At 37.9% G+C, this 22,844-nt stretch overlaps 1 protein-coding gene across 1 annotated transcript in view; it reads left to right on the forward strand.

Annotated features, from left to right (window-relative positions):
• LOC124549101 (E3 ubiquitin-protein ligase RMND5A) overlaps positions 1 to 18,650 on the forward strand; it is an 84,820-nt gene extending 66,170 nt beyond the window's left edge. The window contains exons 7-9 of the mRNA XM_047125218.1: positions 3,277 to 3,379; positions 10,955 to 11,109; positions 18,247 to 18,650. Of these exons, the coding sequence (XP_046981174.1) occupies positions 3,277 to 3,379; positions 10,955 to 11,109; positions 18,247 to 18,310 (322 nt within the window). The 3' untranslated portion in view covers positions 18,311 to 18,650. The remainder of the gene's footprint in view (positions 1 to 3,276; positions 3,380 to 10,954; positions 11,110 to 18,246) is intronic.
• Positions 18,651 to 22,844: the final 4,194 nt, after the last annotated feature.

The raw sequence follows: 22,844 nt of genomic DNA on the forward strand, positions 1-22,844 counted from the left end.
CCCTTGGCAATCTTCAGGACCTTATACCTCAAGATCGATGGTCTCATCCAGAGTATATGCACATAGTGGATGAACTCTGACGACTTAAAGTGTGAGTGTGGATCTGGGTTATATGTGCTTATTCTCCCAAACCACCTTCCACTTCTTTATGAGATGACTTACTTGGAATTTGCAGCCACTCTTCTGTACTGAATAGCCGGCAGCTGTAAACCCTCTTGTCTTCTTCACCGTCGAATAATGCTTGCTACAGGAATTATTAGACTCTCTCTACTTATGAAATAAGTAGACATACAAACTTTACTTTTCGTCAACTAACAATGTATTTGACCTCCATACACATTAAAAATTTCACTTTCCACATGAATATGTAACTTCCTGCAAGTCTCTCGTACAGCTGAACATTAAAAACAAATTGAGTTACTGTTAAAAGAAAGTTGGCTTGGATACCATGATCTTTCTTCACATGAATCGTAAAATGAGTCTTGCCTCTAACAAGGTTGCATCAAGAGTTCGGAAGAGTACTTTTTCAGCTATTCTTGTTTTAATAACAGTAGTCAATGACACAATAAGCACAGAGTTGCATATACACTCCATGGTTCGTCCTTACAGACTCACTAAAACATCTTTGAATTGCCTGACAGGTACTTGATGGTGCTGTCTGACCACCACTACTGCCTTGCCCCGACTGATTTTAAACCTGCACACACAAACATGTAACGTGCAGTAGGTAGGATTGCACCATCCCACACTCATATCCAGAATATCGTGTGTTCGAGGTGGTAGAAGGCTGAGCGGTTCTAGAATTTACATAGAAATTCTCAAATCACTACACTCTCTCCTAAAGAATGATAATCATCAACATGAGATAAAGATTTCACTATTTTTGTTTTTAAGGTGTACACATAGGAGAGGGCCTGCTTTGTTTTGTAATGATGTTTTGTAACTAACCAAAATTGTTCTTGTTTTCAGAAGGAATTATGTTTATTTTGTTAATAAAGTACTGTACAAACCTCGGTGGGTGTACTATGAGAAGTCATTGTAGTAAACTCTGTGACATTCCACACTTTTGTTTAGATGTGTAATGTTGACCCTAAATAACGAAAAGTGAGAGGTCATCCACATGAGTGCTAAAAGGAACTCGTTAAACTTTGGTTACACGATAAATCAGTCTAATCTAAAAGCCATTAATTCAACTAAATACCTAGGTATTACAATTACGAACAACTTAAATTGGAAAGAACACATAGAAAATGTTGTGGGAAGGCTAACCAAAGGCTGCGTTTTATTGGCAGGACACTTAGAAAGTGTAACAGACCTACTAAGGAGACTGCCTAAAAGGTTCACAGAAGGGCAGCACGTTTTGTATTATCGCGAAATGTGGGAGAGTGTGTCACAGAAATGATACAGGATTTGAGCTGGAAATCATTAAAAGAAAGGCGTTTGTCATTGCGATGGAATCTTCTCAGGAAATTCCAATCACCAGCTTTCTCCTCCGAATGCGAAAATATTTTGTTGACACCGACCTACATAGGGCGGAACAATCACCACAATAAAATAAGGGAAATCAGAGCTCGTACGGAAAGATATAGGAGTTCATTCTTTCCGTGCGCTATACGAGATTAGAATAACAGAGAATTGTGAAGGTGGTTCAATGAACCCTCTGCCAGGCACTTAAATGTGATTTGCAGAGTATCCATGTAGATGTAGATGTAGATACACAATTATGAATTCTAACTTGCACAAAAATAGAAAAAAATTACAGTTTTGACTATAATAGACAACTGCATTGTTTTTGAGGAACACACAGTCAGCAACCATAACAAAACAGTATTGTCTGCAAAAAGTATCTCAAAGTAAGGGATTTTGTGCTTACACCAAAACAAGGAATAAACAGTATTTTTTATTTGTTATTGTTCTAGTGGTATTTACTAAAACTCTTATTAAATGTGGATGATGAATATTTCCTCCAGTTTTATTATGACATTAACAGTTCAAAACTCAGTACTTTTTCTTCACTAATGCTGTTGCTTTTGTGTTTTTCTCATGTATTTACATGTGTGATGTTAAACAAATATTGAATATAATAGAGGGAAACATTCCACGTGGGAAAAATATATATAAAAAAACAAATATTGAAAATGATGAAAACAGATGAGACTGTTAATTGTCTGGCAGCAACTGATTGAATGGCTGCTTCAGAGTCTTACACCTGTACACGGAATTGAAAATATTTTACTTTGGTATAAAACCGGAAAAGTGAGATAACTGACAAAACAAAATTAAAGTTTTTGTATTGCATACATTTACAGTAGTATTTCAAGCATTCAATGTTTACATTATAACAACAGTGTAGACTCAGTTTTTAGTATAATGATTCTTTCCTGGTGACAAATTCTCCTTCCATACACAGTTTCATTGTAGAATGGGTTACCTATTTGTGCATTTTGTTTACATGTATGATGCTGTGACCACATTTAGTGTCATAGAGATCAGATGATGTGTTTGCTTCTGCTGTGTGCTGTACTGAATTGTTTCCGAATAAACTAGTGATTAGTGCAAAATCTGTTTCAAGCAGAGCTGGAGACTCCTATAAATGTTACAATCAAGCAATAGAATGAGTGCGTCCAAGCAGTGCTTGATTTGTAATTTTTTTTAAGGGTTCTATTACTGTGACCTTCTGGGAGGGGGGTTGGGTTTGAAATTTAGTCTTCTTAAAATGTAGTTTTAACACTTTCCTGGGTATTTTAAAAGGGTGAATACAACATTTGTACTGGTAAAAGGTAAAATTTTATCACGCAACACCTCAAACGCTGCAGTTCTGAATTTTTTTATTCATCAGAGGTACTGGTACGGGTGCATACTGTCACAAATCAAGCACTGCTTGGAAAGTATGTATTTCTAAAAATGAAAACTAAGGCAGGGATGGTGTCATGTCACTTGGCTGTTCTTAATCTGTGTGGTGAGTTAAATGTTGATGAAATGCATACAGTGTTTCTGAATTATAGTTAAATTTTACATTTGCATAAAAAATTAGAGGATACCACAAAATCAGAGAGAGAGGTACATAGTTTGCAGTTAATTTTCACACAAGGTGTTTGCCTTTAGAATAACACTTTTCTATTAAAACTTTCTTTCCAAGTCTCTTGTTTTTCAGTTCAGTCATTTTTATTGCCAATTTTGATGTAAAATATTTGTTGACAACCTAAAGAAAGCTTTATGCACATGGCTGAATTGTGATAGTGATGCTAACAACTATTTAATGTTGCTTCTTAACAGTGTGAATGCTGGATGTACAGCACTGCCAGCTCTACTCAACATAAAGCAAGTTATGCAGCAGAGACAGGTCACTGGGATTTGGAATGGAAAAGATGAATTACCTGTAAGTTTATGAAATTCATGTATCATTTGTGAATCAGAGTCACATTTAAGTGACATAAATTTCCATACACCTTTGTGTAGAGTTTTTAATTCTTTACATTGCATTTCAGGCCTCTCTGATAAAATACATTATAATTTCTATATCTTTCAACATCTGTCTTGCATTTCATTGTTTCTGTGGCTGATGAATGATTTGACAGGAAATTCTATCCAAACACTGTGTTGGGGTTAAATTGAAAGTGAGGTGCATACAGGAAACTGAAAAGATATCCAGTTTCAAACAATGGAAAATCCAGGATGGGATAAAGACGATATTATGAAGGGGATAAATTACTACTCACCATATAGTGGATAAGCTGAGCTGCAGACAGCCACAACAAAATGACTGCTAAACAAGTAAGCTTTCAGCCAAAAGACCTTTTGAATTGGACAAAACACACACACACACACACACACACACACACACACACACACACACGAGACCACTCTGTCAGACTGCGAGCAACAGTGCATGATGGGAGAAGCAATCTGGATGGTGGGGTTTTGGAGGACACTGGGGAGGGAAGGGATAGCAGGATACAGGTAGGAGATGGTAAAGTGCTTGATGTTGATCTCCACCTCAAAGATGGCTACATCAGTATCTCCATCCATATTAAACCTCCTAACCGCCAGCAATACCTTCACTTCCACAACTGCCACCCATTCCATACATTAAGTCCCTCCTAGACAGCCTAGCTACCCATGGCCGTCACATTTATAGCGACGAGCAGTCCCTCTTGAAATATAGCAAGATTCTCGCTGAGACCTTCACGGACCATCTTAACGTTTCCAACTTGTTCAAAAACAGACCTCCCATGCCTTATCTTCCCAGTCACCCACCAGCTACCAAAGTCTCACCATATGACTTGTGACTCAGTAGCACCCAGGACTGGAGCAACTGAATCACATTCTCTGCCAGGGTTTTGTCTACCTCTTGTCGTGCCCTGGAATGAGGAGTGTCCTTCCAACCATTCTTCGCACCCCTCCCACAGTGGTATTCTGCTGCCACCGAACCTATATAATATTCTCATCCATCCCTATACAACCCCTGCTCCCAAACCACTTGCCTCATGGTTCATATCCTTTTAATAGACTTAATGCAAGACCTGTCCTGTACATCCTCCCACCACCACTTAGTCCAGTTCTGTCACAAGCATCTCATATCTCATCAAAGGCAGGGCTGTCTCTGAAACCAGTCTACAAAATCTACAAGCCAAGTTGCTACCACTGTGCTTTCTTCTATGTAAGCATGACAACTAACAAGCTGTTAGTCTTCGTGAATGGACACTGAAAAACTGTAACTAAGAAACAGCTGGACCACCCAGTTGCTGAGCATGCTGTCCGACACAAGAACTTCCTTTCAATGACTGCTTCACAGTCTGTGACATCTAGACCCTTTCTATCAACACCAGCTTTTTTGAACTGTGTAGTGGGAGCTCTCCCCACAATATATCCTTCAACATTTGTTAGTCACTGTCCTTCACCCACCTGTCCCCTTTCCTATTCCCACACTAGCATTACACAGCCTTCTATTCCACCAATGCACCCACAGTTTCAATACTTCTCTCTTTTGCCGCTCCCCCCCCCCCCCCCCCCCCCATTTCCCTCCATCTAATTTCCTGATTGTACCTAGCTGCCCTACCCTCTCTCCACCACCCCCATGATGTTCTCACGAGAAGCACTTTACTGTCCCCCACCCCTCACCTGTTGTCCCTCCACCTTCCTGCCCCAGCCTCCTCCTTACCCCCACCACCTGGTTACTTCTCTCATCATGTACTGCTGCTTGCAGTATGGCCACAGCAGCCAGAGACAGCAGTCACGCGCGCGCGCGTGTGCGTTTGTGTGTGTGCGTGCGTGCGTGTGTGTGTGTGTGTGTGTGTGTGTGTGTGTGTGTGTGTGCGCGCGCGCGTGTGCGTGTGTTTAATTCAGAAGAAAGCCTCATGGGTGAAAGCTTACTTGTTTAGAAGTCTTTTTGTTGTGCCTGTCTGTGACTCAACATCTCCACCATATGGTGAGTGCCAATTTATCCTTTTCATAGTATTGTCAACATCTCTTATTTTATAGACAGGTTGAAATAAAGGTTATATGGAATTGATGAAATAATTTTCGTGTAACAAGTGATGTGAGATTCAGTATTAACTGGGTCATTGCATGCCAAGTGGTCCAAAGGTTCCTGTATGACCATCACAGATTTTGATAAAATTGTGTATTAACAATGGCACATGTTCCCAGCGAACATTGGTAAAGTTTCATAATCATTAATTCAATACTACTGGAGATACTGTATAGTCATTTGTGGTAATATTTACTTGAGAGAAGCAAAACTAGATAATCAGAAAACTAGGTCAGTGTGTGCAACTTTTTGCACTTCCTTAAGTGAAATAATAAAAGATGATTTCTTGGAGGATTTGTTTAAGGATAATTTGAAGCAAAGTCGGCCACAAAAGTAGGCAGTTGGAAAAAAAATGGAGTTTTGTCATTTTTTATATCTCTGGAAGTAACTGTATGATAAACCTGAAATATTTTGCATAATAACTTATCAATACAAGGTCTGCGAATATAAAATTTCATTTTCCTACTACTGATAAATTGAGGGCAAAGTTGGCAATTTTTTAAAAAAATGGCTGTTTTTTGCCCACTTTCACAAAAAGTCACTCTGAAAACTAACCATTTTCATTAGAAAGAACCTTTAAACCACCTAAAAACTATATTTGGTTTTGAAAAGTGAGCACAAAAAGCCCTGAAAAACAATGAAAAGGTGGAGATGCATTGAAAATGGTCCCATATTCTGCTGGTACTCAAATCTGACATCTTTTATTGTGTTGTACAATTGTTGGGTTCTGTCTGGAGAAGCCAATAGCAAAAGTCTTCATCACTAGGAAGTGAGATAAAGTTCAAATAACTCGAAAAACTTGAAAAAAAGGGTGTCTTTTGTCGTGTCTCTTTGTCAAATATTTTAGTCTCTTTTTCTGCTATAACTACAGAATCAAACTGGTTATAAACTTCGCAATTTAACTGTGTGTTACCAAGGCAGCAGGGATCATGGTATGATAGTAAAATTGTTGCATAACAGTTGCAGCACACGTCGTATAAATAGCCTGCTGGTTTTACATCACTGTCGCATTGTGAAAATTTTTGTAAAGTGCACAGCAGTCTTCCTGACATTTTTTGGAATGTATTCATATTGTAGAGAATTATTAGTATGTCTTTTTATTGTGTAATCCTACTACTGTGCTAGTAGTTCTGGTTTAAGGTATAGCTGACTTTTGTGTTAGCATAGTTTGTCGTTAATGTGGAACCTTAGTGTACACATGAAAAATTGTATACATGTGCTGGTATGATTTATGGTGGCTGTACTGCTGTATCCTTTTGAAATGAGAAAACAAGCATCCCCATCACCAAAGGGATCACACCTGTGATAGTTGTGCCACAGGTTCCCAAACCCAATAAGGGTTTCTTTACACAGGATCGCAAGCTGCTGATATGATATGTTTCTGCAAGTGTCAGAGGCCAAAGCTAGAAGGGATTTCCTTTAGGATCCTAACCTTATGTTTATGTCAAGCTGCTTGAATTTTCTATAGGTTCTGTTAATTCACTGTAGAATGTCATGAGGAAAACTATACTGCCAGCCAGATGATATCACTGATGGGTTTGGGAAGAAATTTTGATAAGACAGAACCCAAAAACATTACAATTTTTAAATCTGATTATCTCAAATTATCAGAGCCACAAAAGAAAACTATTCTTTTTATTGGATTCCATATCTTATTTCATGTTTTATAAAAAGAATTTTATATAGCTGAATGCTGTAGAGATGTCTTTTTTTTTAAAAAAAAGAGACAATGGTAGTTACTTGGAGTTTTTCTGACTCAAGCTCATTTCCTTGCTATCAGGACTTTTGATATCATCTTCCACAGAGAGTATTAAACAGTTATTGTAGAACATAGTAAAAGGTGTCATATGTAATAAGGGCCAGCTGAATATCGGTCCATTTTCAGTACACGTCCACCTTTTCGTTATTTTTTTAGAAATCCATATGCTCACATTGCAAAATCAAATATAGTTTTTAGGTGGTTTAGAACATGGTCTTTCTAATGAAAACTGTTTAAAAGAGTTCTTTGTAAATGTGGGCCAAGAATAGTCATTGTTGGCATATTTAGAAATATTGTTAACTTTGCCCTCAATCTGTAAACTGTTGGAAAACAATAGGAGAATAAAATTTTATTTTATATTACTTTATATTGCTAAGTTATTACATGCAAAGTTTTAGGTTTATCCCACAGTTACTTTCGACGATATGTAAAGCTAAACTTCACATTTTTTCAGGTGTCAGATTTTTTTTGCTGACTTTGCTTCAAATTATATTTATGAAAATTACCCAGGAAACCCTTTCTTACTATTTTGCTTAAGAGACTACTGAGGTTGGTACAAGATAACCTAGTTTTGTTTCTTTCTGGAAAATATTACCGGAGATATTGTCTCAAAGTTGCTGAAAACTCATGGGCACACATTGGATAGCTGCACTGTGGGCTGAAACAAAGGACTGTATTTCTGGAAGTATTAAACTGGTCAAAGTAAAACTTTACCAATTCAGTGGGAACCCATAGGAAAGTTCACAGAAAATTACAGCAAAATCCACGACGATCACGCAGGGATTTGTTCCGAAATTAGACCACTTGGCATGGAATGGCCAAGCATGGTATAATACATATTCGTGTGTAAAATATGTTTTTATAGGTGGTTCCTCCTCTTCCTCCTGCTGCATCTGCTGCCGCTGTGGCAGTGGTGGTGGTGGTATAATGGCAACATATTTGTGGTTCCCAAATGTGTGGTTGAATCTGTTTGTGTCATGGATACTTGAGAATGACTCTGATAGTTTTTGCTTAAAAATAACTATTGTTGTTGTTGTGGTCTTCAGTCCTGAGACTGGTTTGATGCTCCTCTCCATGCTACTTTATCCTGTGCAAGCTTCATCATCTCCCAGTACCTACTGCAACCTACGTCCTTCTGAGTCTGTTTAGTATATTCATCTCTTGGTCTCCCTCTACAATTTTTACCCTCCACGCTGCCCTCCAATGCTAAACTGATGATCCCTTGATGCCTCAGAATATGCCCCACCAACCGAACCCTTCTCCTAGTCAAGTGGTGCCACAAATTTATCTTCTCTCCAATTCTATTTAACACCTCCTCATTAGTTATGTGATAGCGGAATAAAATATGTAGAGGATGTTACAATAAACTGACATTGAATGTGGATAGCATAAATGGCTAATATAAGTAATTAACAAAGTGACCACGCAATTTGTCACCACTTGCCAAACTCGTTGGATTTGTGCCACTATTTGAACAGTTTTATTCACAATTCTAACAGTGGAAAGTCCAGGGTAGAATAACTATAATATGAAAAGGATAGATTGCTAGTTGTCACAAAGGTGAGGCACTGAGTTGGAGACAGGCACAATGAAAAAGAATGCTGAATAGTTAAACTTTCAGGCAAAGTCCTCCTCCTGAAGTAGAAAATGCACATTGTGTGTGTGTGTGTGTGTGTGTGTGTGTGTGTGTGTGGACTTTGTCTTAAAGCTAAAAATATTGAGCATGTGCCTCCTCTGTGGTGTGCAGCAATCTATCCTTTCCGTATTGTCATTCACAATTCCCCACTTTGAAACACAAAGAGAGTGTGTAGTTGAAGGCATTTACAATGAGGGGGGAGGGACTTTTTGATAATCTGGTAGAAGAAGAAATGATTCAAATGGAAGACATTGGGGATCTAGTATTAGAGCCAGAGTTCAATACAGCTTTGGAAGACTCGCAGTCAAATTAAGTGGCAGACATAGATAACATTCATTTGGAATATCTAAAATCATTGGGGAACTGACAATCAAATGACTATTCAAGTTGGTTTGTATAATTTGTCAGTGGAGACATTCCATTGGACTTTTGGAAAAATATGATCCAGACTATCCCAAAAATAGGAAGGGCAGATAAGTGCGATAACTATTGTTTAGTCGGTTTAACAGCTTATGCACTGAAGAAAATCAGGCATGACAGACAAAGTGAGGAGGATATAAGAAGCAGACTTATCATAGGCAAAGAAGACATTCCTGGCAAAAAGAAGTTACTAGTGTTAAACACATGACTAAATAAGAGAGAGACATTTTTGAGAATGTTTGTTTGGAACACAGCATTGCCTGGAAGGGAACTTTGAGAAAGTTGGAAAAGTAGATAATTGAAGTGTTGAGATATGGTTTTATCGAAGGATTTTGAAAATTAGTTGAACAGATAAGATAAATGAAGTAGTTCTCCATAAAATCAGCAAGGAGAGGAACGTGGTGGAAAAAATTAACAGGGTGAAGGGTTCAGATGATAGAACATGTGTCAAGACATAAAGCAATAACTTCCAAGGGACTTGAGGAACCTGTAGAAGGTGAAACTGTAAGGGAAGACAGGTATTGGAATATATCCAACAAATAATTGTGGGCATTGGGTGCAAGTGCTACTCTGACATAAAGAGGTTGGCACAGGAGAGGAAGTTGTGGTGGGCTGATCCAAGTAGTCAGAATGATGTATTTCCTTTAAGCACACACACACACACACACACACACACACACAGAGAGAGAGAGAGAGAGAGAGAGAGAGAGAGAGAGAGAGAATGTGTGTTTCTGCCAAGTAGTAATTATTTTCTGAAAGAATAGATTGCACTGTGGAGTAATTACCAGTGTAAAGGTGCTTGCAGAATGTTAATAGGTTAATGCAGTTTGCTGTTCTGTTTTAGATGTAAGGATGTTACATATGTAAAAGCATTCTGTAATACTACTCACTAAGGGATTAGTAAATAAAAATAGAGTAACTCTGCGTACTTACAATATCAGTTCTACACATTACTGAATGACATAATTTTCAAATATGTGTAATACATTCTTTTGGAATAATTTCTCGTAAAAACATATTTTGATCTCTCTACAAATCAGCCATGTACTGTAACATCTGCACTTCTAGAATTTTGGCTAAAAATCAATTGAATATGTTTTCGAACAAAGAATCCCCAAGTTCTTAAAAGTGTGGGTGGTTCCTGTCAGCTTCAGTTGACAGCAAAACTCTCACAATGCAATCATGCAAAATTCCATATTGGGCTAGTTTTTACAATGGCTTTGTCCAAGTTTTGTACATTGTATTTAGTGTATACAGTGGAGTGTATATGACAAGTGTATGTTAAACATAACATAATTGGTGTATTGTTATATGTGAGTTTTTTATTGAGATGAACAAAACTGGAGAAACTTGATGTCATCAGATGGGGCTTAGTTCCTTGGCGAAAAGTCCACCATCGAATGAATTTCTTATACTTGAAGTGTGATATATTTCAAACCAGTGTTGTTTGTTAGAGGAGATTGTTTAATGTTGCATACAATATTTAAAAAAGGATACCTGAAATTCCCCAACACATTCGAGTAATATGCAGTACCAATTTAAAATTTTAGTAAATATGTTTGAGAAACAAAAGTAATACTTATTACTTTTTAATTATTTTTTCCAACAGATAGAGATAGACTTGGGGCAAGAGAGTCGATACCATTCTGTGTTTGCGTGCCCTATCTTAAGGCAACAGAGTACAGAATCAAATCCACCAATGAGACTGATATGTGGACATGTTATTTCTCGTGATGCCCTCAACAAGCTCAGCAATGGAAACAAGTGAGTATTGAGTTTTAGCTGTTCAGCTTTGGAAAAGAAATGGACATCTAATTTGAAAATGAGGACAATATCTGCATATTACAGAAACTTTGCAATCCATGTATCTATTTCTTGCTAAAGTAACCTTGCATGTATATTAAGAGAGGCAATTGATATTGTAAATTTCTTCTGTTTGGCTTACCCATTGCTTACTTTTGTGACTTCCCATTTCTATAATACTTCAGAAAATGCATTTAGTTTGGTGGACTTCACATTTCTTTGAGGTTACTTGCACTTTCTTGGACTCTTGCTTTTATTTTTTCCATACTTCACAGTTTACTCTTGCTTTATACCCTCTTTGCTTCACATCACTGACATAATTTCCCCTTCAGGCCCTGGTTTCTTATCCATTGCAATAATCGTTGAAGTGATGGAACTGCAGCTTTACATGTAGACACAAAAGAGGATAATTAATTTGTATTTTTATTTCTGTTGTCTTTTACAAATTTTCCTTTCCAGCGTTACTATTACTATAAGTTAATAGCATTCTCATTTGAGAAGGCTATTCATTACTACACCTTAAACTTCCCAGTTATTCCCTGTGGAATACATAGAGTTGGGAAGTATTCTATAGAGGTCTCATTTTAATCATTCTGATATTTGCGGTACTAAGTTCTTTGTGGTACAGTTATAAATTGTCCAGCATCATGTCTCTGCCATATTGCAGTATCAATTGGCTTACTCTGCTGTATATAAGCCACTCTTATGTCTGCTTGGTACTGAAATCAAAATAAGTGTTCACTACATGATGATCTATATTATTTTTTTAAAAAATCTCAGTGCTGACATTTCTGTCAAGATGTAAGACAAACCTTGGAAAAATAGACTTCCATTGGACACAAGAAATTTGTTGCAATGTATCATCATTTGATGGAAACAATGTCTTAGGTCATTAAAGTTGTTATTCATAGCACCTCCAATGAGTTTTGTTCTGCTTCTTCTGCATTCTGAAAACACTGACCTTTTAGGTCCATTCTAAGAAATACATCCAGTGCGTAGGGTGGATGTGAAACTGTTATCATTTCATTTTTGAGTGAAAAATTACATGACACTGTGACGATGAGTATTGTCTGGATGATGAAGCAGAAAGCTACATGCTCTCTCGTTGCCAAAGCAACAAACAGTTTTCTTAACAGAAAACAGAACATGATCTTCTGTCACAGCCACAATGACAACAAGTTGAATATGTGAAACAGTGTCTAGCTTCCTGATCCAATTTATGCCACCTCATAGATTAAAGTTAGTTAGGTGATTGAAAACCACCACTTGATATGGCTTTAAAAATGTTGAGAAACTATATGTACCCGATTATAAGATGAACAATGTATGAAAAGACAGATTGCTACTTACTCTAAAGAAGACATGTCAAGTTGCAGACAGGTACAATTAAGACACTCTCATACATTTTTCGGGCATAGCCTTTGTTTACTCAGTAAACACACACACACACACACACACACACACACACACACACACACACACACACACGCACACACAAAAGCCTGCGCCTGCAACCACGACTGCAAACTCCAGCATCTCGGAACAGAATGCAGCATCACTTGGGATGCAAGCAGCAATCTGGAGGGGATGGAAAAGGAGAAGGGGAAGGTACAGTAGTGCACAGATGGGGAGAGAGACAAATGCTGTGTGGTGGAGTGTGCAGGGACTAGACTGCCAATAGGCACAGTGTGAGGATGTTGTGGGGCAGAGAGATGGGGGAAAAAAGGAGCAGAGTGGGGAAAGATGGGTGGATGTGTTGGCAGAGGGATGCAAATAAACGGGGTGAGAGAGAGAATGGATAGAAGGTGATAGGATGGAGAGGGTGGAAAGGTGGAGGATGTGGGGACAGTATGTTACCATAGGTTGAGGCCGGGGTAATTAAGGGAGAGGAGAATATGTTTCAAGGATAACTCCTGTCTGCGCAGTTCAGAAAAGTTGGTGGTGGAGGGAAGGATCCTAGTGGCTCAAGTAGTGAAGCAGCCATTGAAATCAAGTTTGTTATGTTCAGCTGCTTTCTGTGCCGCAAGGGTGGTTTACTTTGCTCTTGGCCACAATTTGGCGATGGCTGTTCATGCTGAAGGATAGCTGGTTGATAGTCATACCAATATAAAAACTGTGCAGTGATTGCAACAGAGCTGGTAAATGACATGGCTGCTTTCACAGGTGGCCCAGCCCCTGATGGGTTGAGATAAACCTTTGACAGGACTGGAATAGGAAGTGCTGGGTGGTTGGATTGGGCAGGTTTTGCACCTGGGTCTTTCCATAGGGATAGGATCCTTGTGGCAAGAGGCTGGGATTGGGAGAGGCATAGGGATGGACTAGGATGTTGTGGAATTTGGGTGGTTGATGGAACACCACTTGTAGGAGGATTGGAAAGTATCTTGGATGGGATGTCGCTCACATCAGGGCACAATGATAGGTAATTGAAGCCCTTGCGAAAGAAGTAGTTAAGTTGTTCCAGTCTGGGATGGTACTGGGTGATAAAGGAAACACTCCTTTGTGGCAGGTACTTGTGGGTTCTCCACTCCCATAACTTATCCCAGCCTCAACCTACGGTAACATACTGTCCTCACATCCTCCATCCAACAGTTTCCACCCCCTCTGTCCTATCATTTCCAACACATTCTCATCTCCCACCCTGTTTATTTGCAACCCTCCGCCAACCCATCTGCCCACTGCACCACAGCCAACTGTTATTCATCCACTGCGTAACGTGGATTGACCACTGCTACACCTGCCACATAGCACAAAGATGTTGAGAGGACGAGCTCCATGGCACTGCATCTTTGCCTGCATAGATGCTGTTATTTTTTTAAACAATGTATCGTTGTTAACTATTTTTTCTGGGTTTCATCAGAGAAAGTTGCCACAAAAGTAATAATACCTTTTAATTAGCTCCATTGAGCATAACGTAACATTGATTTTAGCAAAAAATATTATAGATTAACAAAAGAACAAACTTGCCTTACTTGTAGCAGTGATAAAAAAAGAGCTCACTTTTCATTTGTAGTCAGAGCTGGATTGATGTAGAAATTGGACAAATACGCAACATTATTATATACATCTGCTGGAGATGGCAAAAGTCTAGTTAGAGGGCAGTGGCATCGTAACATGTTTTGTGTAGCAGTGTGGTCAATGCTCACCATGCGATATGATAGGAATGAAAGTGGGGGTGGCAGCTGCTGGTTCTAAACAGCCAGTGAATGAGCAGCGGGTAAATGATACATTTGGCACATTCTTACATCAATACAGATGTGAAATCTGCTGCGTATTCAGAAAGAACAACTTTGTTTTCAGGTCCCACCATAACCGCACCCTTGGACATTCGGAAGAAACAGAAAACTATGACAGCAAAGATTATAACTTTCATTGCTACTCTTCACTCACAACAATTTCAGCTGTGTCGTGGGGTCCCACACTAACCATCACATTGGAAATGATGACGAGTTTGTGACAGCCAAGATTACATGTTTCATTGCTGCTCTTTTCTCGCTTCTCTTCAGTTAGGTGAAAGTATCGTCCCAGGTATTGATACCATTGACGATGATAATGATTAAAAATAGTAGTATGACAGACAACAGGCTTAGATGGTAAGCAAAAAAGGAAGTAAAGATAAAAATTAATGCAAACCATTTCTTTTTGTTCATCTTATTTTTCCTTGTTTGGCCAGAATGTAGACAGTTAATAAATGGCATAAGTTTAGAATAGATATCATGTTAACTTCCCTATGCAGATACAGTTGACACTTTATAATTTCAAATAGTTCAATTAACTCAGAGGGACAGAGTGAAAAAAATCAAACTAATGAGAGTTTTATTGAAAGTAAATTGTAGCACCTACAGTTTACATATGAACATAAAATAATACAAACATAAATATTTTAGTAGTCACTAGTATTATCCAATGATTTTTTGATGGTGAAGAGAGCTGAGAAGAAATAATCACTCTCTATTCTTAGGGTATGGGAGAGCGGGCTATGGAATATGACTACCCTCTCTCAATCTGACGAGTTCTTGTTGTTCTTTGTTACTTCCTGGTACTCGTCTTCAAAGGCCTATAGTTGAACATCAGTTATAACATCAAGGACACCCAACATGAATGAAATCCTCAAAAGTTACTGCACCACAGCTAGGCAGAAGTTCCCACCCTCAGTCTGGTGGGATTGAATTTGTTAATTCTCATGACTATGATGGCTGTTCCACATTTTCTCTTTGCATTACAAACCCTACAGTTTATGAAGCAGGTCTAAAGTGGTAGAGCTGATGTTTTTTTCCAGGACTTATCAATCATAGTTATAGCAGTAAAAACTGTCACATTCACTTTATTACCGTTTTCATTGCTATCCAGCACAAGTAAAACAAGTTCTCTGCAATAGAGAGTTTAAATCTTTTTTTTTTTGATAAGGTCTTATGGGACCAAACTGCTGAGATCATCGGTCCCTTTAAAATTTTGTATTATGCCTTGGTCCAATGGTAGCAACCTTGACATTACGTTGTATGGGAAAAAAATCAATATTACATTGCCTAATGGTGGTGGGTAGTTATATACAGTGCAGTTGTTCAACAACAGTAAAATTTTGCGTTTTGCCTTTTTCATATTATTATTAACTAAGTCAGATGTTCATTAAACAATTCTGTCATCATTTAGGATTTTTTTTTTTGTTTGAGCTATAATTTGTGAGAAGTGATTTTATTCCCTTGGAAAAGTGTGGTTTTGTGGATTTCCCTACTATGATTGGTTTGAACTTCTGAGGTCTATCATGTTACAGGCTAGAAGGACAATTATTCTGTCCTTGTTCAATTTTTGTCCTTGACACTTTTTGTCTTTGAATGCTAGGGTGTGATTAAGATTAGATTTGTAAAAAAGCAGCACAGATTGTGTGTGTTGAATATGTTGCATGTGTCTTAGCCATTCAGAAGTTGCTTAGTTCATGAATCCATTCAGTGCAAAGGGAATTGTCGATGTTGAACTCTCTCCACAGAATTTTAAAAAACATTTTTAAAAATTTTAGAACCACCCATCACTTGCTGCAAATCCTTCAATCCCAAGAGACTGAGCAAAGTACTTTGGGTTTTTTCTTCAACACGAAACCATCCATGGGAACATTTTGTTCTCTAAACTGATTTATCCATATGAATAAGCACTCCTCAAGCTGGAGAAATTGCCCTGATGTGACATGTTTCTTCCTGTGACCAAGACACATCTGGTGATACAATCTTAATGTAGATGGTAGTGTAGTGAACCGCATCTATGCCATTTAATAGTTTCAAGAAACATGGGTTGACCACAACACAGTCTGAAAGCAGACTGCAGATTGAATGGGGATGAGAATGGCAATGGTAATGGGAACGTTGGAGAAACAATCGTTAGGGAGTCTGTGCCTGTACTGGGAATCACAAAAATAGCGAACTTCAAATTATAGAAAATGTTGGAGCTCTAACTGCAAATTATAAAGTGTTGGCGAGATGCCTTCACCCCTACAACTTGAAATTACTGAGCAGACCAAAACGCATTGATTTTTTTCAATTTATCAACCCCTCTTCAGGGGACCAGGAAAACATTTCAAATTTTGAGTGTTTCACATTATCAGTTGTCAAATTATCCAAAGTCAACTTTACTTGATATCAGTGAAATGATTTGTAGTTTTGATTAGCCTGAATATGTTAGAAATAAAATTTCCTGAAAGAGTCTTTTTATATTCACGATTGTCCTATACTTGGCTAAATTTGATAGGTTTATGTACTCTGAGTGTGACTTGGTGACTAAGTTCGTAAAAGTCTAACTACAAATCCAATGTTTAGTCCTCAGTCTGAAAATTTTTTATCATTTGTTGCTTCTTTTGCCTTTGGCTGTTTTATGTGAATGAGAAAATTAACTATTTGCGGTGTGTTCAGAGTCCACATTAAACTGTAAGCCAAGTTAAGTGTCAAGGGAAGGCAAGAATGTACCATTGTGATATTCAAACCAACCTTTGAATGGGAACAAATTTTTGTACCTTACCGAATCAGAATAGTCTGTCCAAATTGTTATCTTCCTCTTGCCGTCCAAATATCTGCATTCATGGCTGTTAATCTTTATGATGAGATTTCAGGGTTGAGCAGATTGATTATCTTGCAAATACTGTTAGAAAGTAAGTATGTAATAGAGAAGTTTGTTAAGTCTCAATAAATTTGAATTTGTCAAGATTTCAACTGGCATATTACTTGGCCATAATGTATTGCTCTTGTTCTGACAAGATCATGAATACATCCATTTGAAATTCCAGAAACACACACAGCCAGTAGTTGTTCTGAACTTGTCATATAAACAATAATTGTACAGTAGTTCAGAAAGATCCTAAAATGGTGAATGGAGTGCTTCTGGATATGCAGAAGTGGTTGAGATTCCACAGACAGGTGGTTAAGAGTTCGTAAAGGGGGTCCATCCATGCTCTGAGAACAGCAGAGCTTTAGCACATAAATTGATAGACTGATTTCACGGTGACAGTATTACGTAATGAGAAAAAGTCTTATCTGGTATTCAATAGAAGATAATTTTAAATTATTGAGGTTTTTAAAAAGTAGTGAGAGGAGGAGGGGGGCTATACCCACAGTGGAAAGATACTCGAAACAGAAGTGATTGGAATCAACACTCTTAGGTTTGTGAGTCAGAGAAAAAACGCTATGAAAATCATAAGGTAAGGGGAACTAGGTAAATTGCTAAAGTAAAGTGATTGCAATAATATTCAGGACAGTCTACGTAATGTTTATCTTTCATGACTTCTCCTGTTTAAAATAAAGCATACATTTCTTGCCATACACTATCCTTGATAGTCAATGAGAAATTGGTTAGAATGGTTCGTACCTGCAATTGTGTTTGATGTGTGACAATCTTTCTTCTTCTGTAATTACTGTTTTAAAATTATATGGAATTACATAATGGAAGTAGTGGTGATCATGAAAATGAGGACTAGCAATTATTCTTCCTTGACAGTAAAAATCTCTCTAAGTTGTTTTGCATTCGGTACAGTAAGGATCACAGTTTTTAAAGTGACATGAATGTTGACAAATTGCATTTAGTAGTTAAATTTATTTATCTTGTTTTTTTTTTCCTTTCTAGATTGAAGTGTCCATACTGTCCAGTGGAGCAGAATCCGTCTGATGCTCGACTTATATACTTTTAGATATTTTTGTGTGCAGTGCATTGCAGCTGCCGAGTTTTGTATCCCTTCTGAAGTGCAGTGCTGTTCAGAACAGCTTTGTATTTTATCAAGACAAAAATAAGAACAAGTAACTGATATGTTCAAATGTAGATTTTATATTTTAACGCTGCACTGATTATTGTTTCTGAAAATGTGAATGTAGTGTATGTATAATGTAAATAATAGAAATGCATATAATTTATATTTGTCCAAATATTAGTGTTGTGCAATTGTGAAACCAAGCTATCATTGGACTTGGCAGTACCTCTTACTTCCTGTGATATGGAATGTCATAGTGTGAAAGGAAATAAGCAAAAAATAAGGGAAAAATATAAAAAAAAAAATTGTGTGAAAAGATTGATTTACTGAACTGAATGTATGTCTATGAATAGTGTTGTGAAAACTATGAGACTGTGGATGGATACCAAGATTTTAGAGCACAAATTATGTTAGAAATGTGGTTTGTGAGAGAAAAATGGGCATAAGCCATTCATTGTATAGGTGAAATGTATATATTTTCATTATGTGACTTGCAAACTATTACTCTTGAAATGTGATTGTGACCAGACACCTGTTAAATCTGTGACATACAAAATGTTATACAGGTTTTAGTTCTAAGAATGTGTCAAACATTATTATAATTAAAGGCTTGATTCCATCCTAAATGTATCAATACAAGCAGTGGAAAAAGCAATTAAATACATTTGTCTGGAAGTAATATTCATTGCTACACTGTTTGTACTTAATGTTGTGTAGTGACAGATCTCATAAAATATTTTATTTCGGAAATCAAATTGAAAGTGTTTCTTGATGTCATTACCAGAGGTGCAGAATTATGGAGTCATTTTTCTACTTCTGCTTTTACATTTAACCATTGTTATTTTGTATGGACATAATTTTTGTATGATTAAACCATAAACTCCTGCATAAATTACAAAAAAAAAAACAACTGTATATATCATTTCTTTTTTCAGATATCCATTTTGATTTATTTTTAGGAACTTGGGTTAAAGAAGAATCTAAATTTTGCTTGGAACATGAGAATCTTGGGAGTTGGTGCATGTTTGTCATCTTATATTCCCATAAAAAAAGTCCTCCAGGATTTTTATAATTACATCACAAGTATCTTCTAAACTGTACCCATAGGGTCATTTTTTTCTTTTGTACATAATGTAGATATCATGAATGCCTAGAACACAGATTTATGTAATAATATTGTTAGATGTCTTCCTGTTACTGCTTTTCTTTCTCCAGTGGCAACACTCACAAACTCCTTATTCTGTACCTCACTGCGCTAAATAGCCAGACTTACATGATTTTTTTTCATCATTTTAGTGTTGGGCCTGATGGCCTAGCAGCAAAGCACGTATCTAGAAACCAAAAGGATTCAGGATTGAATCCTGGTCAGACAACAGTTTTTTTTTTTCAGTCTGCCTGTAACCTAGCCTTCATCTCTCAAGATTTGCCATAAATGGCACATTGTTCAGATTCCTCTTTAAAATGTAAGTCTTCTTTTCCCAGTTGGATAACTGGGGTAGCATGCACATCACCTAAATGATGTCCAAATGAAAGGTTTGCATCAGGCCATTGAGCCACACAAAATTAGTATAGTCATTTCAGTGGTCTTTCTCTTTATCAGGTGTATTACTATAGCATGAGGATGGGTTGACACGTTAAATTTTCTGTTTTCGTTTTGAGAGTTGAAATGGGTCTCCCTCTATCTGCCATCTATGTCTTAGAAAAATCCTTGGATACATCTCCACAAGGAGAAGAAATGGAAGTAAATAACCTGGAGTACAAGTTACTGCCAGCCCTAGGAGAACAGGATGTAGCCATGAAATTATCCTAATATATATTAAATGCACTTGTCTTCTCATGAATTATTCACATTCCACATACCAATTATACTAATTGCTTCATTACTCAAAGTGTCCTAATTTCTTTACTAGAAAATTCTGTAATATATACTAAAGATTAGTTTGCGATCGCATTTTGTTGTGTTAGTACTTCAGAGGTTTGATCTTAGGATCATGTCAAACTGCAGCCCTTCCTGCTGAAAGCTGGAGAGTGAGCTGTTTCTTTGGTTGTTGGAAGATTAATATCTCCCATATGACCGTGTTTTGTGAAGCCTTTTGATGTTCATATCATCTTACTTACTGATGAGTGTTTAGTATCGGACAGTGATTTGGATTCCCCACCTAGCCCAAGTGTTGACAGAGAGAACACACACAGATTCTCGGGCTCCAGGTGACAGCTGCAGTTTGCAACCACATGAGAACCAGCAGCTGCAGCAGGCACATCAGGTGGTCACAAGTGTTTACTGCTAAGTACTGCACCCAGATGTTGCTAGCAAGCTCTCACTAGTCATTGAAGTGTTCAGTTCCATGCCATTGCATAGTATAGTTTTCATCTTGCCTGATTTATGTTTGTGTTTGAGTTGCTCCCTAGATTGTTCTATAGGCTTAAGACAAATTTGTCACACTTTGACTTTGTTTTGGTTATTTGTTCAGTTTGTTATCTGTGCCGTCATTTACCTCGAGAACCACCTGTTTCGTTCCACTGGTTACCACCAGTATGTGTTATCGTAAACTGTGTTCTACCTATTCAGAGTGAGATAAAAGAGTGACAACCAGAACTTTTGCAACGTACAACTATTCCTGTGAGGCATGGATCTCAAGTTTGGCCAGCAGCAGTTGCATCAAAAACGTAACTGCAACAACAGCAGACAGCTGTTACAACTTCTTCAAAACCAACAACAGTCAGCGTCTTTGGTTTGCTCGCTTACCTCTGCGCCATTCATTTGTTTCAATGAGGAAAATGAGAGTTGGGAGATCTGTCTACATTGTTTTATACTTCACTGCAACGCCAGAGAATAACTGACCTGGAACTTTAGTATCCTCTTACTATCTTCTAGTAGTAAACTGCACAAAGTGGTGCAAAATTATGTCCACTCTCAGATGTTAGTAGTTTGACTTTTTCTGACGTATGCAGTTTGCTGACAGTATATTGCAGCTGGGCTCAAGTTTAATCAATGTATTAAGCAACATAAGCAATTCTATGCTGTGTGGGCTGCTGTCTTACAAAGTCTGGCAATCGAGTACGATTTTTCCTGTGAACATTGTGACACTTGGCATGCAGACCCCTTAATCCTTGAAGTTATTATCTGTCTCACCCCTAATAGAGAAATTAGTGTGAAGTTTTAAGAGACATCTGATCCCACCTTCATTTATGTGTTAAGAAGTTGCCAAAGCTCAAAAAGTGACTGCGTCAGCACAAGCTACATTTCGCTATCGATTTGCTGTCAACATTGTTAGTATATTAGCCACTCCACGATCAACTTATGACTTCAAATCAATGTCGGCATCCAATTTACAGAGCACCCATTCGTCCCGCAGTAGTTAGTGCAATAGTTAGTGATCGTCTGCTCTCATCCTTTTTTGGAAGAACACAAATGAAAGTACTTAGTTCTCCATCAGCGTGTCTACAAGCAAGCGGAGGCTAATGCAACATTTTCTTCCCTGTCATTGAAAGAACCCACAAAGTTTGTGTCATCAAATGTTATCGAGATTGCGGGGCACAGCATCAACAGCTTCACTGCCCTTTCTGTGACATAATGTGTTTTGCATGCCACAAGCTGCGCCACCTCACAAGTGTTTGGGTCAGCCCATGTGTGCCAACAACTTTGGCTGTTTTACACACTATCTCATCGGTGTCCATGGTGACAGCAGGCAGGATCCCATGTCTCGTGGTGCAACTAAACATTAATGGAATGTGATGGCTTTCCAGCTGGAGACATACATGGCCATGTCTGCAGTTAATGAGGACGTGCACTAGTGCATTGTCTCCCTGCAGTTGTGGTTTCCTCAGTGCAAAGTGGTGACATACAGTGGCCAGTAGATCCTGTTGCAGGGTCAGATCACGGTTCAAACCAAGTGTAAGAATATAGCTTGGCAACTACCTTGCAAGTAGCCACCTCTTCAATGATAACGAACATTGTTGGTTTAGATGCTTTAGTGCGTTTCAGTATTAAAGTCATCTGTGATCAAATTCAGACTTAATACATTGTGTGCACAATTTAAACAGCTGTTTGAAATACATTATGTTGTGCAGTTAGGGTCAAGGCCCATGTATCCCTAAAGCAACTGGCATTGCTTAAGTTTTGTAGAGTGGAAACAAGTTAAAGCAGAATTAGATAGGTTGCAAAGTGTGGGTGTCATATACCCAGTATCATCTAACCACTGGGAAACCTAATGCATCATTTTGCATTTGTAGTGATTTTAAGTATATTGTTAATGCCCAAGTAAATATCCACTACTTTGGATAAAGGAATGGTTGGCTATATTGACTGGGGAGAGGGGGCTAGGCTATTGTTTTTCAAAAGACATATTTCACTGCGACTTTAGTTGCTTGTCAGCATGTGTAATTAGGACAGTTTGCTATTTGGGGTTACATGTGCTTCTGCAGTACTTCATAGAGACCTTTAGCAACTCAGCCAAGGTATGGTCAATTGTGTAAA

This window comes from Schistocerca americana, chromosome 1 (assembly GCF_021461395.2).
Source record: "Schistocerca americana isolate TAMUIC-IGC-003095 chromosome 1, iqSchAmer2.1, whole genome shotgun sequence".
Taxonomy (NCBI): Eukaryota; Metazoa; Arthropoda; class Insecta; order Orthoptera; family Acrididae; genus Schistocerca; species Schistocerca americana.